The following is a 13,837-nucleotide window of genomic DNA, read 5'->3' on the forward strand; positions in this document are numbered from 1 at the left end:
CAACAAGGAACTCCTAAGCAAATGCCCGAGGCGAGTGGAAGCACTGCCAACTGCTGGACCAGACCCACTCCTCAAAGGAGATGACGGTTTGCACATATACAAAGATCTAATGGAAATGTCTTTTGAAACCACTGTGGTGGCCATGACCACAGTATGAAGGTGCCTTGTAGTGCTGGGGTGGTGACTTCACAGCTCCGCCAGCTCTCTTGGTAAATCCATAATAGGCAGATTAGAAACCATAGCAAAGGCAAAGGCAGCAAGTCCACTAGACTGTCTTTCCTTCCCTGGTCAATTTGGTCAACAAATTTGGCTTGGTTAAAGACTTGAAAAGATGGCCCTTTATTACCAAGAATTAAATGTTTTACGAAACACCAATGAATGCCAGTTCTTCTACCTTTTACCAAAAATACAAGTTACTAAACAAATGAGAAAAAACATGATATTTGGATCTCAGCAATGTAACAATGAATACTGGGATTACCAACATAGTGATATCCTCACGATTCTATTATAATACCAAATGGAATATTATTTCACACAAGGAAGGGGAAGTACCATTCTCTGAGCATATTCGGTTCCCACTGAACTTGTGGCATAACTTGACTTTGACAGAAAGACTGCAGCAGTTTCATTTGTATTGGAGTGGACTTTAAACATTTTTAATAATTGTTATTTAGAATCACAATACTCACTACTCTGGTAACACTTTTTCCCTTGTCCAAGCACAAAGCCTCATACTATGTGTAAAATATGTGCAAGAAAAACTACAAATGCCAATCTGTTACTTTCTGAAGGGCCACTATCAAAATACCTGATTTTGTCCAACAAGAAGCATAATATCGCACAAGAGTTGTTTGGACTTTGGTCTTACAAGTTAAAATATTGGGGAAAACCCCTAGAAGTACTCTTCTCTCATGAAAACCCAGCTCTGAAGTAATGTAGCAGAAATATGCCATTTAAAATTAATGGCTCCCCAAAACAATTTTTTGCCTCATCTCACAAGTAAATGCATATGCTAAACTATTAATCTTCGTGATTAACTTCACTCAGTTGGGTAGTAATGGAAAGGTCAACTCATTTGAGTAAGTTAAGTTACTCACTCGTTTGCAGAACTGTGTCCTTCAATGCTTACTAACATAGTTTTAAAGTATAGATGTCTTTTAAAATAAAACATTTGTCTTTAACAGTAAGTTATACCACAAAAGTAACAACCCTTGGTATTTTATTGCATATGTTTGCTGAAAGGAAGGATGGTCCAAACTGTCCTTAATAAAATTGTCCAACTGCCCAAAATTAAAAACAAGAAAGAGAAGAAACTGAAGAAATTACAATAGTGTGGTCAAGACAGCATAGCTGCACTTTAGTGCTTACTGCCAACAGCACAAGAAGTTTCAGAGGGCCCACTTGTGACTGCAATGCCTCTACAATGCAGTGCTAAATAAGACACAGTGCAGATGGCTGTAAAAGTAAAAATTCATGACCCACTAAAAGGGAAGGCATACCTCAAAGCATCTCTCCTGACTTCTAAGTGGCTTGGAATAGAGACTGTCACAGAGATGGGAGCCCCTGGAGTTGAAAAGCTCACGCCAGTGTTATCTAAAACAATGCTGCAGGAAAGACTGTGCTGTGGGTGGGCATCACACAGTGTGCTAACCCAGTCTTTGAGGTTACAAAGGAAAAATGCACCCAAATGCTGCTTGCTTACTGAGCAGAGCTCAGTGGATCTTATGGCTCATCTGTGACTGCAGCCCAACAGGGAAACGTCAGTCCCTGACTGCCTTTCAAAAGCCAGGGAGATGGTGCAAGGATGATGAAGAAACAGCAGCATAAAAATCAGGCCATAGATGTGTGGCTTAGACAATGTGAGGGGTTTTTTCACGTGTTCACCTGTGCATTTCATTACAGGACTGTGAATTTGCAGGGCATTTGAAGCTCATACAGGCAGCAGTGATTCCCCATTTTCTTTTCATACAGAAGCTCCCACTCAAGGGATTTGTGCAACCTCATTCACACACAGAAGAAAGCTTAACTTTTTCTCAGTGACAGCCAAGTCAAGAGGAATTATTTCAACAGCTCAGATAACCTCCTGGCAGCGACATCATGTGAAAAGCCCAAAAGCAACTTCAAAGCTTCCAAAGCAACTGCCTCTCTTTTGTCCTGCCAAGAACAAGGCGATAGCTTTAGAAGAGCTTGTGCTTGTCCTGATCTGGCTTCTGAGATTGTATCCAAGGAGAGGGCAAGAGGAAGAGTGAAATGCAAGAAGAAATGAGTAGCTTCTTCCTATAGATTTTCCACATTATGTACCTCTTCTGTGTTTCTTAAAAGCACTGCATGCATTTTTAATTTCATGGGACACAAAGGTGTCTTTTTTGCCAGTGCTCTTGGCTTTAATTTCTGCTCCCCCGTTCTTTTCTATCTGTATCGTGAAGCTGACCTGCAATTCAGTGTGCATCACAGTTGTTTGTTGGTCATAACATTACTATACAAATAATGGAAACTAACCTAATAAGGAGTGAATTTTGCTTCCTTTTTTTCTGTGTTTGACATGTTGGATTAAGGGCAAAAGTATTGGTTTTAGCTTTCTGAGAAAAAAAAACCACAAAAAAACCAAAATATGACTCTGTGATATGACCTCAGACAAGGAAGAAAAAATATGCTCACTCTCAAATTGTCATTCTGGGAGATGTGATGTACCCAGGTCCTAAAATGAGTCGTTGGGTTGCCTTTGGGTTTGAGGAGCAAAACGTAGATCTGCCATGCTAACTGAAAATCAGCAGAACAGTATGTCATCTTGTCGGCAACAGACAGGCCCGAGTTTGTCCTTCAGCCCCTCAGGACCACAGCAGAATCCCCGAACCTTTCTCTACTGAAGAATTTGTGTGTCCTCAGACTTTTTCCTTCATGTCTTTGGGAAAAATTACTCAACCACCTTATTTTCCCTGAGAATAAGAGAGGGTCAGAGGGTGCAATGTATGGCCAGTGGAAGAAGGTATGTTTTATTAGACAGGGGATGGCGTGGGAAAACCAGTGAAACTGGGGTTCTGCTTCTGGTCAAGTTGTAGGTTTCCATGTGACTTTGGGTATCAGTTTGCTACCTGTAATATTGGTACTGAACTTTTCTACCTGTAGTAACAACAGCTTTTCAGAAACAAATAGATGTGAAAAACAAACATTTTTTTCAATATGAAAAGAATATGGGATTATTGGTTAGGATATCGTGTGCCTTATTTTGTTGAGGAACTTAACTAACATGGCGTTTGCCATATACTTGATCTCATTTTCATAGTTACCTGATGAGGGAGCCCTAGGCTTACATTTTCAAACATCAGCCTACCATATTTTTAAAGAAAATATTCTATCAATCACATAGATTTTTTTTTTCCAACTCCACATTAGAATGAAAAATGAGTGTATGCCTTTCAGTAAAAGAGTGTTTTAGCATCTCCTGCTTGGCTCATCCAGTAGGTCTCAGCCCTGCTAACACGACTACTCAGGACTTTCAGCACAATTAGTTCAAGACTATCAATGCATCGTATCATGAAGGGCAAGTGTCATTTGCAAACTCAAGGGTAAACATGAGTGAGACTGGTTTAACCTCTTCTAGCTCTGGCAATACAGAATTTTCTCGCTACTTGCTGCCTGGCTTGGACACTAATCATTAGAATTTACCCATATTTTATTTACTGCTCCTCCACTGACAACTCCTGTCAGCTACTGTAACAAAGGCGCCATCACTAAACCCGCTTCAATGAATGCTCCAAACATTGGTCTCAAGTTTGCTTTGAGCGCTTATCCTCGTCTCACGTGTTTTAAGAGGAGTTTACAAGAGCTGTGACATGGTGCTTGACCAGCCAGCAGAGCACACAGAAGAGGACTGCCTGTATTGCGAATTCTGATGCTACATTGACTTTCCCCAGAACTTAACTTTACTTGGGAGATGAAAGAGGGGACAGATTTTTGGCGAACAACAGAAATCAAATGTAATGGAGAGAAAAAACCAAAATTTTACATACTGGATTACTTGTTTTCCTTCTTTCTTTTTTTTTCCCAAGTCACATTTCACTGCTGAATATGGAGACTTCAGATACAATATTTTATTACAAACAGTTAAATCTCAGTGTTGACATGAAAAGTTAGATCCATTTTCCTGCCAGCCTGTTTTAAGTATAGTCTTCTGTTTAGGTCAAGACACTTCACAATTGAAAATCTAAGGAGTTTATATTTTGTGTTTTCATCTTGGCAGGATGAGTTTGAAAGAAAGAAATGTTTCCCAGTGGCTATCTCATGTGGTTCCAACAGCTGATGGCATATCCTGAATCTTTTCTCCTTAAAGACACACTGGTTGACTCCAGTAGGAGTTGGATGAACACTTATTTCATCCTCTGACAAAGGTGAATACATGGTTCCTCTGTGCAGGTGCCATTTTAGTGAGTTGGATTCAAGCCATCCTATCAATCCATCCATGGCAAAATAGTAACAAATTACTTACTGAGACAGAGCTTGTGACTGACTCCCAGTTGGTTTCTGAGGCTGCATGCTGGAAATCATCCTAAGGGGAAAAACCCACAGGAAAAATCATCATTAACACAATGTCCTAAATTAACTGCAGAATGTAAAATGTCTCAGCGTTCAACATTTGTCACCTTTTTCAACCCTCTTTAATTCAAGAGGCCCTTGCCATGTGTCATTCCTAAATAATGCTACTTACATTCAGGTTCCTCCCTTTTCATTGTTTATAAACCAGCTCCTTGTGAGCTTGCTGGGGCCAGAATAGGCATTATTATTTGTGATACGATATATGCTGCTTTGGATAGCAGGACGTAATCTGGTCAAGGCCATTAGATTTATCTTCCAACATAAACACCACTTCTGTACGTCTACAATCAGAGTACGAATGCTGCTCCCCACACTGATCCATTCTGGGAAGAATGTGGACATGCTTATACCCTGGTACTACTTAGCCAAGGTGAAAAGCAGGGCAATCTAATACATTTGGTCTGAAGTTGCGGCAGGGGAGGTTTAGATTAGATATTAGGAAGAATTACTTTACTGACAGAGTGGTCAGGCACTGGAACAGCCTGCCCAGGGAGGTGGTTGAGTCACCATCCCTAGAGGTGTTTAAGAAATGTCTAGATTCAGCACTTCAGGGCATGCTTTAGTGGCAGAGATTGCAGGTTGTTTGTTTGTGGGTTTTTTGTTGTGTTTTTTTTTTTTTTTTTTTTTTGCTGTGTGTATGGTTGGACTCGATGATCTCAAAGGTCCTTTCCAACCAGGAAGATTCTATGATTCTATGATTTGAAATGTAGTCCTAACTTAACTGTATTGCTTTTGGTGCTTGTGCTGAACAGGACTTGCTCATCTGTGCAGAGCACTGAATGGCACTATGTCCTTTACATCAAAAAACACAACAACCACAGTACAATCACATTAGAAGTGTCATCGCACAAAACCTCTGGGCATTTATGATTAATTTCAGCACAAGGAAAGGTTTAATCTCATCTACCCTTAGACAACTACAAAGCAAACATCTAAGCTAGTCACTCTTGTTTCCATCTACAGTAAATTAAAACTAGCATTTTTAGGGTGCAAATAATCTGATCTATTTTAGAAGCCTAATTTGGGATGACATTGCATCCTAAAAATGATTTTTCGCTCCATTGTCTATAAAGGGAGAGTGGGAAGACTAGCTTAGATAGAGATTGCAGATATTGACATGTGGTCACCTGAATCCCAATCCCCTTGTTTGACCAGTGATGAGCAATCATTACTTCAATAATGAAGAAGCCGTTTCTTTAATCTTTTGGCAGTTTTACTCATTTCCAACTGGAATAATTAAACCATGAAAAATGGGAAAAAAAGCAGCATTACAGAATAGTTATTAAACATACACATGCAGTGAATAGCTAATGATCGGCATGAATAGGCAGGAAAGGAAAGTGGACTGAAGTGACAGCATACCAAGATTTTCATTTCTAATAACAGACTTTATAATGAAAGGATTTAAAGAAGATGGATCAATGCCTGGGCTCACCACTCTACGCTGACTCTGTATGTGCTACACATTTTTAAAGTTGGCAGCTGAAAGGGAAAATGGAAGGGTAGCTGCTCAGCTGATGCTCTCTATACTCAATGCTGCATTGGACCATACATATATGCATATATTCAATTATTTCTTAGGAATGGAAAAGAGAAAATTGATCACATAATCTGCTAATTCATCAATAAAATTCTCCTTTCATCAAGAATGAACCGAGGCACTTTCAGATCCAGACTCAATATACATGGTATTTTAATGTTTTTAATTTGCTACACAGAATTATTCAAATGTCTCAAAAGTCATAAGATTGTTTATAGAATAAACCATTTATTCTTCCTCAAAACGTTCCTTTCTCTCAAATTTGAGGCAGCAAAACTGTAGTCATTTCTTCAGTACTTAAGATTAGTAGAAGTTAAGAAACCCCATCACACTATAGTGTCACTAAGTGACCACTGAAACCGCAGGGCTATTAAAACATCAGTAATTAAAGTGGTCATTTTCTTCTAGGAATACATAAGCAAAACATTATTGGTGAAATTTTTAATGCAGATTTTTTTTTTTATAAACAGTAAACAGATCTGAAAATGCTATGATCAGGTCATAAATAATTCAGGAGCAGCGGGCTACCTTGGCCACATTGTCTACACATTTGGTTGCCCAGTTCTTGACAAGCCATGATTTAATGTACATAAATGGATTTGAAAAGCTCGTGGATCCTCTGGTAATGGTTGCCAGTTCCAAAACTTGGAAAACATTTCCTCTCTGTCATTAGCTTCCATTTAGCACTTCCAGAAAAAAGTGGCATTGAGTTCTCAGGCATTATTTTAAAACAGGAACAATCTGCCTCTTTGAATGTCTGGAGAAGACTGTAGACAAGGAATAATTTTGTGTTTGAAGTGATGGTCCCCTTGTGTTATCTAATTGTAGATATCAAAACTGTTTCTTTAGTCTATGATTCTTTGAGATAGTTAATGCCAGGGAACCCCTCCAAAACCCTGAGACAGACGTGCACCACCTGCTTCTTGGATCTCAAACCTGATGACTGCACATTTTGACTCTGTGATTATATTTCATCTGCATAAACTATTCTCAACGATATGGCTTTGTTCCACCATCACTCAAGGCAGCTGCAGTCATTCTTGGCTTCTCGGAGCTTTTAACCTCTACAGTTTGAGGATTATTATTATCTATGGCTTCTGCTTGCAGCTATTTCAAGTAATAATATCAAAGTGTTTCTCATCATTACAAAACCCTCTCCTCTTCTTTCACCATTGTCCCTAGAAGAACCTGAAGGACAAATCTACTTTCAATGCTATCAATTCAATTGATACTACCTTGTTTGCATGAATTTGTATATGATCACTTGGCTATTGTTTTCTTCATTATTTAAAATGACATTAAAACTTTTAGTTAAAACATTAAAAAAATAAATTACATCTTTTTTAACTGAATACTGGAAAAACAGGGTAGTAATAATTTGGCTACATCACCCTGACAACACTGCTTTTATTTTTGTATGCGTGTCATGGTAACATAACAGCATTACATGAGACTTCAGCAAAGCATTGCATTAACTGTACTACAAGCAGAAAAAACACAGGCAAAGCAACAGGGCTACCAATCACCTTCTGATAGCAGCCACTTTTATTGGAGAAAAATGACTTCCATACCTCAACTTCCAAAATTACACCTCAGCAAGACAAATCCTGAGTCAGTCCTTAGAGTTAAATATGTACGGACATTGATGTATTGTTCTTGGCTCTGTTTCAGACAAAGATAAGCTACTTTCTCCTTTGCAGACTGACTTTGTCTATAGCTTGTCTCCCACCACTGATCTCCAATAAGTGACAAGGAGTCGTGGGAAATACTCTGTTTCACCAAAGGCTATCCAGGATATAAGAGAATGCAGAGCCAGATACCACTGATTGCTGAGGGAGACGGCTTGCACTCTGGGGGTCCATGACTTGCATCAGCACAGGCTCTGACGAGCTCAAGCCATAAGAGCACCAAATGGCTCAAGCCATTTGAGAGCATCAGTAGGAACAGGGAGGCATCAGGAAGACACCAGCAATGAGGCTTAGGAAGCTCACCAGTTTGAGAAACATGTTGTCCGTGACTCCCTTTTCTGTACCACAAATACAGCAAAACATGTGAGTCCTCCCAGACATGCCGAATTGCTGCCTGGTCCTCAAATTAAAAGCAAGAAGCACTTTCTAACATTTCTGTGATTCTTCATTTTTTACATACTTTATCACTGTAGTCCAGTCTTTTGTCATCTTGGTGCTTGACATCCATGAGTCATCATGCCCAGGACAGGCAATAACCACCATAGGATGGGCACAACACACCGACAACTCTCTCCAGTGAAAAGAAGCAGCCCCATATCTCTGTAAGATCCTCTTTGAACTCTTTCTCCTAATCTGCAGGTCCCTGGGGTGACTGGATAGGTCGGTAAAAGATTGTTTATCTGCCAAAACAACTATAAACTACAGATAATAAAAGCTGAGGTGCTGCTCTCCGCTTCAGGGAGCAGGCAAGGTTCTTGTGGCTAAGAAGAGTCCAGACAGCATCCTAGGTAAAAACGCAGGCATGTTCTTGGGGCAAGTAAACATGAGAAAGAAGATGAAAGAAACAAATTTAGCAAAAATTAACAGAGAAGCTGAAAGTGTTGGGCTCTGTCTGTGGTCACCTCATTTGTGGTACATAGATGCCATAGCTATAAACTATACAACAGAGAAGCAGCTTCTAGAACTTTGCAGAGGAACAGGGATAAGTGATGTACTGAGGCACAGAACAGATTCTGCAAAATCAAATCAGAGGTGAAATCACGGAATCACGGAATCACAGAATCTTCAGAGTTGGAAGGGACCTCTAGAGATCATCTAGTCCAACTCCCCTGCTAGAGCAGGGTTGCCTAAAGCACATCCCTCAGGGCTGCATCCAGGCGGGTCTTGAAAATCTCCAGAGAAGGGGACTCCGCAACCTCCCTGGGCAGCCTGTTCCAGTGCTCTGTCACCCTCACTGTAAAGAAGTTTTTCCGTGTATTTGAACGGAATTTCCTATGTTCTAGCTTGTGCCCATTGCCCCTTGTCCTGTCGCTGGGAACCATTGAAAAGAGCCTGGCTCTGTCCTCCTTAAACCCACCCTTTAGGTACTTGTAAACATTAATCAGGTCCCCCCTCAACCTTCTCTTCTCCAGGCTAAAGAGTCCCAGCTCTTTCAGCCTTTCCTCATAAGGGAGGTGCTCCAGTCCCTCAATCATCTTGGTTGCCCTTCGCTGGACTCTCTCCAGTAGTTCCCTGTCCCTCTTGAACTGGGGAGCCCAGAACTGGACACAGTACTCCAGTTGTGGCCTCACGAGTGCAGAGTAGAGGGGGAGAATGACCTCCCTCGACCTACTGGCCACAGTCTTCCCTATGCAGCCCAGGATGCCATTGGCCTTCTTGGCGACAAGGGCACGATCAAAGAGGTCCAGTGCAGAAACAAAAGGAAGTCAGAATCTCTCACTGGAATTAGGACAGTGATGTCCGTAAGGAAAACCTTGGGTAAATTACAACTTGAAGAAAAAGAGACAAAAATATCCTAACATTTAAATTAACAAAAAGAAACTCAATTATAGCTATTTTTGAACAGTAGTCAACATGCATGTATTGCATTCAGAGCTGTTTGCAGACAGGTAGCTGATAAGCAGATAAACTTGTAGTTAGTAACACTAAATTATAATAATCTGGAAATAAGGTCTTTCTTTTTTTCCCTGTAACAAGCAATAGTACCAATATTTTCTCTGAACATTGAATTTATAGATATTACATTTTATATACAAAGCAACAGGGATTTCAAGCAAATAAACCCCAAACTCAGAACACACTGTGTAACAGCAACAATGTTAGGTAAGTAAGAGGCAAAAGAAAAGTCATTGTTCCATTAAAAAAAATACTGTGATAAATAACTCAAGTTCGTACACTTCCACTGATTAATTATAATTTCTCATGTAGCGTTTTAGTACACTCCAATTTCTGTTCTTAAAAGATAAATAAAAGCATAGACAACTACACTTTGAAATATCTTTTTCTTTTACCATGCCTTCAATCCATCACATTGCTAGGTTTCATTTTCATATCAGAATGATATTTATTACCACTCGTCCTAAGGCTGCTGAAAGATACCTATTTTCCTACAGCAGGCTACTCACTAGGAAGTCAGAGGCTGCATTTTTCTTACCTACAGTATTGGCCAAACCACTGCTTTGTTCAGTTCTGGTGACCAGGCTTTAACATAAATGATGCTGAATTTGGAAAGTATGCAACCATGATTATTTGTAATCTGTAAATCATGCCTTGCAATGAAACCCTAAATGGAGGCCAGTGCCTTTCAGGAAGGTTAGAGGAATCATAGAATCATAGAATGGTTCGGTTTAGAAGGAACCTTGAAGATCATCTAGTTGCAACTCCCCTGCTGCTGGCAGGGACACCTCCCACTAGAAAGGAAACTTAACCTTGTCTCTCCAGATGATAACCTGCAGTTAGCTGTAAGAGGCCGTCACCGAAGTCAACAAGCTCTTGTATCTAGCAGTGCAAGCACTGAACAAAATCAGCTGTCTGTAATCTGAAGGCAGTAGTATTCAAACTGGAAGTACAGGCAAATTTTACCACTGATGGCAACTATTACTGGAACAGATAAGAAATGAACAAATAACTTTAACCATATTGAATTTTCCTTTCTATTTTTGATTGAATTTTCCTTTCTGTTTTTTTTGGTGTAGACTCATAAAGGCACGCCATCCGTGACAACACTATTTTAAAGTCAGTAACAAAAGGTCAGACAGTCACCAAAGTGTCTGATCCCAAATGTGATAGTATGATTCTTGCCCTTTAAAAAAAGACATAAATTGAGCTTCTGAAGCCCAGTTGCCACTACATATCAGTAGCTACAACCTTATTGGTTATGACTAAGTTAATACTAGTGCAAAAGACATAAAATTGCTCTTGATTTGTTCTGACACATTTACTAGCTATAGCTGAGTGGGAAGCATAAAATACTTAAAATATCAAAAGTTTAAGGATGTAATAATGATTTAGGTCAACTGCAGTTTGATACATTTAATAATGAAAAGTTGAAGTAAAACTGAAGCAGAAAAATATATTTAATTACTGTTATGTTTGGTCAGTACTTCTCTTCATCCTTCACCTAGCTTTGGAATTAGGCATTGCTGGGTGCATATTATAAGAGTGCCCAAGACACTGACATTTAAATGATCTCTCTAAAAGGTCAGATAATACATGCTCAAATGAGACAACAGCTACGCTTTTGAAAAGTCAGATGTCATCTAACACTACACTGCCCACGAGCACCCTGTTTGATGCACATACCCACAAGAGAGTGCACCGGACTTCACTGCTGGGCTGTACAAATTGTGCATTACCTTTACTTTTTCTATTGATCACAGAGGTCTGTCCTTATATCTCCACGTACAAGGGATTTTGTTTGCTAATAGCTGCTCTGGTGCATACTGCAGTTAAGCAACTGTAAACAAAATATAAATCAACCAACAATCATTGTAAATACTCTGCAATCCCTCCTTGGCCATTTTTACCTGAATGGCAATTTTTTCTTCTGCAATTAAACACTGGGACACAAAACTTGAAAGGTTCTTCCAGGTCATCACTTCCAAACCCTGATTATCTCAGGCAACTCCACCATCACAGCTCACTGTCCATTTTGAACCTAGTCAGGTTTTCTTTGCATCTTCAAATCCCTCAGACTGGTTGGCTCTTTCCAGGCTAAATTTATCTTTACTGCACTTACGTAAGCGCCAGCTTTGTCCTTTTCTTCCTCTCCTGAGTTTGCTTCCTGCAGTACTTCTGAAGAGATGTTATATCTCCTCTCAGCATCCATTTTCTTACACCGAGCGAGCCAAGTTGTCTTGGCCCTCAGTAAGAAATGTCCTCTTTTCCCCCGACTGTCCTGTAGCTGTTCCCTGAACACAGTCCAAGAAAGATGTGGTTGCTCCGTACTATGGGGACCAAAGCCATACAAAGTGTTCCAGAAAAGATGCAACTACCACCTCACTGCTCCTATGCCTAGTACACCCCAGAAACCTTCTCCCCAATTTTCTAAGCAGTGAGATGCCATTTAACAGCAAATTTTTTTGTTATTAATATCTACATGAGTGACCTCTTTGCTCTTTTTGGGCTGTTGCATTCCACTGCAAATCAGTTCCCCAGGGCTCAAGGTCATGCAATTCTCCTCACCAATGTTCTCATTTTCCCATTTATGAGCAAGGCACTTCAACTCTGTGTGTGCTGCAAAAGTCACAAAAATGCTACTCTGACAGGTTGTGCTTTAGTCCCTAATAAAGACCGCAAATAAAACCAATCATAAGACCAACCATTTAGAAATTCCCATTAGGGAGCTCTCCCTGGCTGGATACTCCCTTTCGCATTACAGCACACTGTCTCTCCCCTTTAACTGCCTCGTGGCTCTTTTATTAATTGCCACCTCCTCCAGCGTAAGTGATTGTTTCCTGCGTGGCACCGGGTGAGATGCTCCTCTGAAGTCCAATTAGATTTGCTATACAGCATTTCCTTCCTCTCCAGACTATCCTGCAGTCTGGCATGAGCTCCTTTGATGAAGCAGCATGGAGATTTTTTCCAGTTTCCTGCATTTTTAACCACCTTCTCTGCTGACAAGTGCCCCATAAGCTTTCTAGGTTAGACTAATGAGGGTGCAGTTGCCCTGGCCACTCTCCTGCCATTGATGTTACAGACTGCCACTGCGTTTGCCATTTCCACGTGAGCCCTGGCTCACCTTGTCTCTCTCCAGGGATGCAAGCCAGGTGCGTTAAGCTAAGACGGCAGCTAATCCTTGTTCCCTTTATCTTACTATTGTATAGAAAGGCAGACTTGCTTTCAGCAGTGACTCTTCGAGCCTTATGGCCTGCAGTGCTCATCTCTTGGCAGTGACAGTGGAGGGTCCTGAAGGCAATCTGACTCCTTGCTCACCCCGGTTCAGTGTCTAAGCACAGCTGGGCCAGGGTGCTGGCCCATTTTGCAGAGCTTGCTGTTCCCCCTGTAATGCATGCCGGCTCTGCCAGGCTGGTGGGGAGCGGACATCAGGAGGGGTCCCGGTCAGTGCGATGCTGCACATCAGAATGGTGTCAGGGAGCTGCCTGGTGGAAAAGAGCTTGGGATGAGGAACTGGAACAGGCTGCCCGGAGAGGTGGTGGAGTCTCCAGCTCTGGAGACATTCAGAACCCGCCTGGACGCGTTCCTGTGCCACCTGCTCTGGGTGACCCTGCTCTGGCAGGTGGGTTGAACTAGATGATCTCCAGAGGTCCCTTCCAACCCTATGATTCTATGATTCTATGATTCTATGAGTGACCCCAGGAGCCAAAAAAACTTGCTCCCCGTTCAGAGTGCAGTGCCCTTGAGAGGACTTTGGTGAACTTCTGCCACACTGACCAACAGGTTTTTGGAAGCAGCCTCCCTGGTAATAGGCGATTCTGCCCTGAGCAAAACTGAAAAAGCTAACACCTCATTGCCCGGCAGTGTCCAGGTGGGCAAAAAAGTCTTTCAGAGTTAACAGAAGGCAGTGACAGCTGGTTATTTCAGATCTCCTTCTTGGCATGACTCATACCAAATGAGAATGTATGGAGAGGCCCCATTACTAGGGGTAGAAGGAAAAATATTAATGAAGAAAACCTCCTAGGAGCTAAGTATTCATTTTTTGTCTTCTTTCCGCCTGTGTTCCTACTTTTTTTTTTTAATATGGATTTAAGCACGCTCTATAATCAGTGGAAAA

At 41.0% G+C, this 13,837-nt stretch overlaps 1 protein-coding gene across 2 annotated transcripts in view; it reads right to left on the reverse strand.

The window, feature by feature from the left end:
* PDGFD (platelet derived growth factor D) overlaps positions 1 to 13,837 on the reverse strand; it is a 142,989-nt gene that overhangs the window by 26,838 nt on the left and 102,314 nt on the right. For both annotated transcript variants that reach the window (XM_054183320.1, XM_054183314.1), the window contains exon 4: positions 4,490 to 4,549. In XM_054183320.1, coding sequence (XP_054039295.1) covers positions 4,490 to 4,549 — 60 coding nt within the window. The remainder of the gene's footprint in view (positions 1 to 4,489; positions 4,550 to 13,837) is intronic.

This window comes from Rissa tridactyla, chromosome 1 (assembly GCF_028500815.1).
Source record: "Rissa tridactyla isolate bRisTri1 chromosome 1, bRisTri1.patW.cur.20221130, whole genome shotgun sequence".
Classification (NCBI taxonomy): Eukaryota; Metazoa; Chordata; class Aves; order Charadriiformes; family Laridae; genus Rissa; species Rissa tridactyla.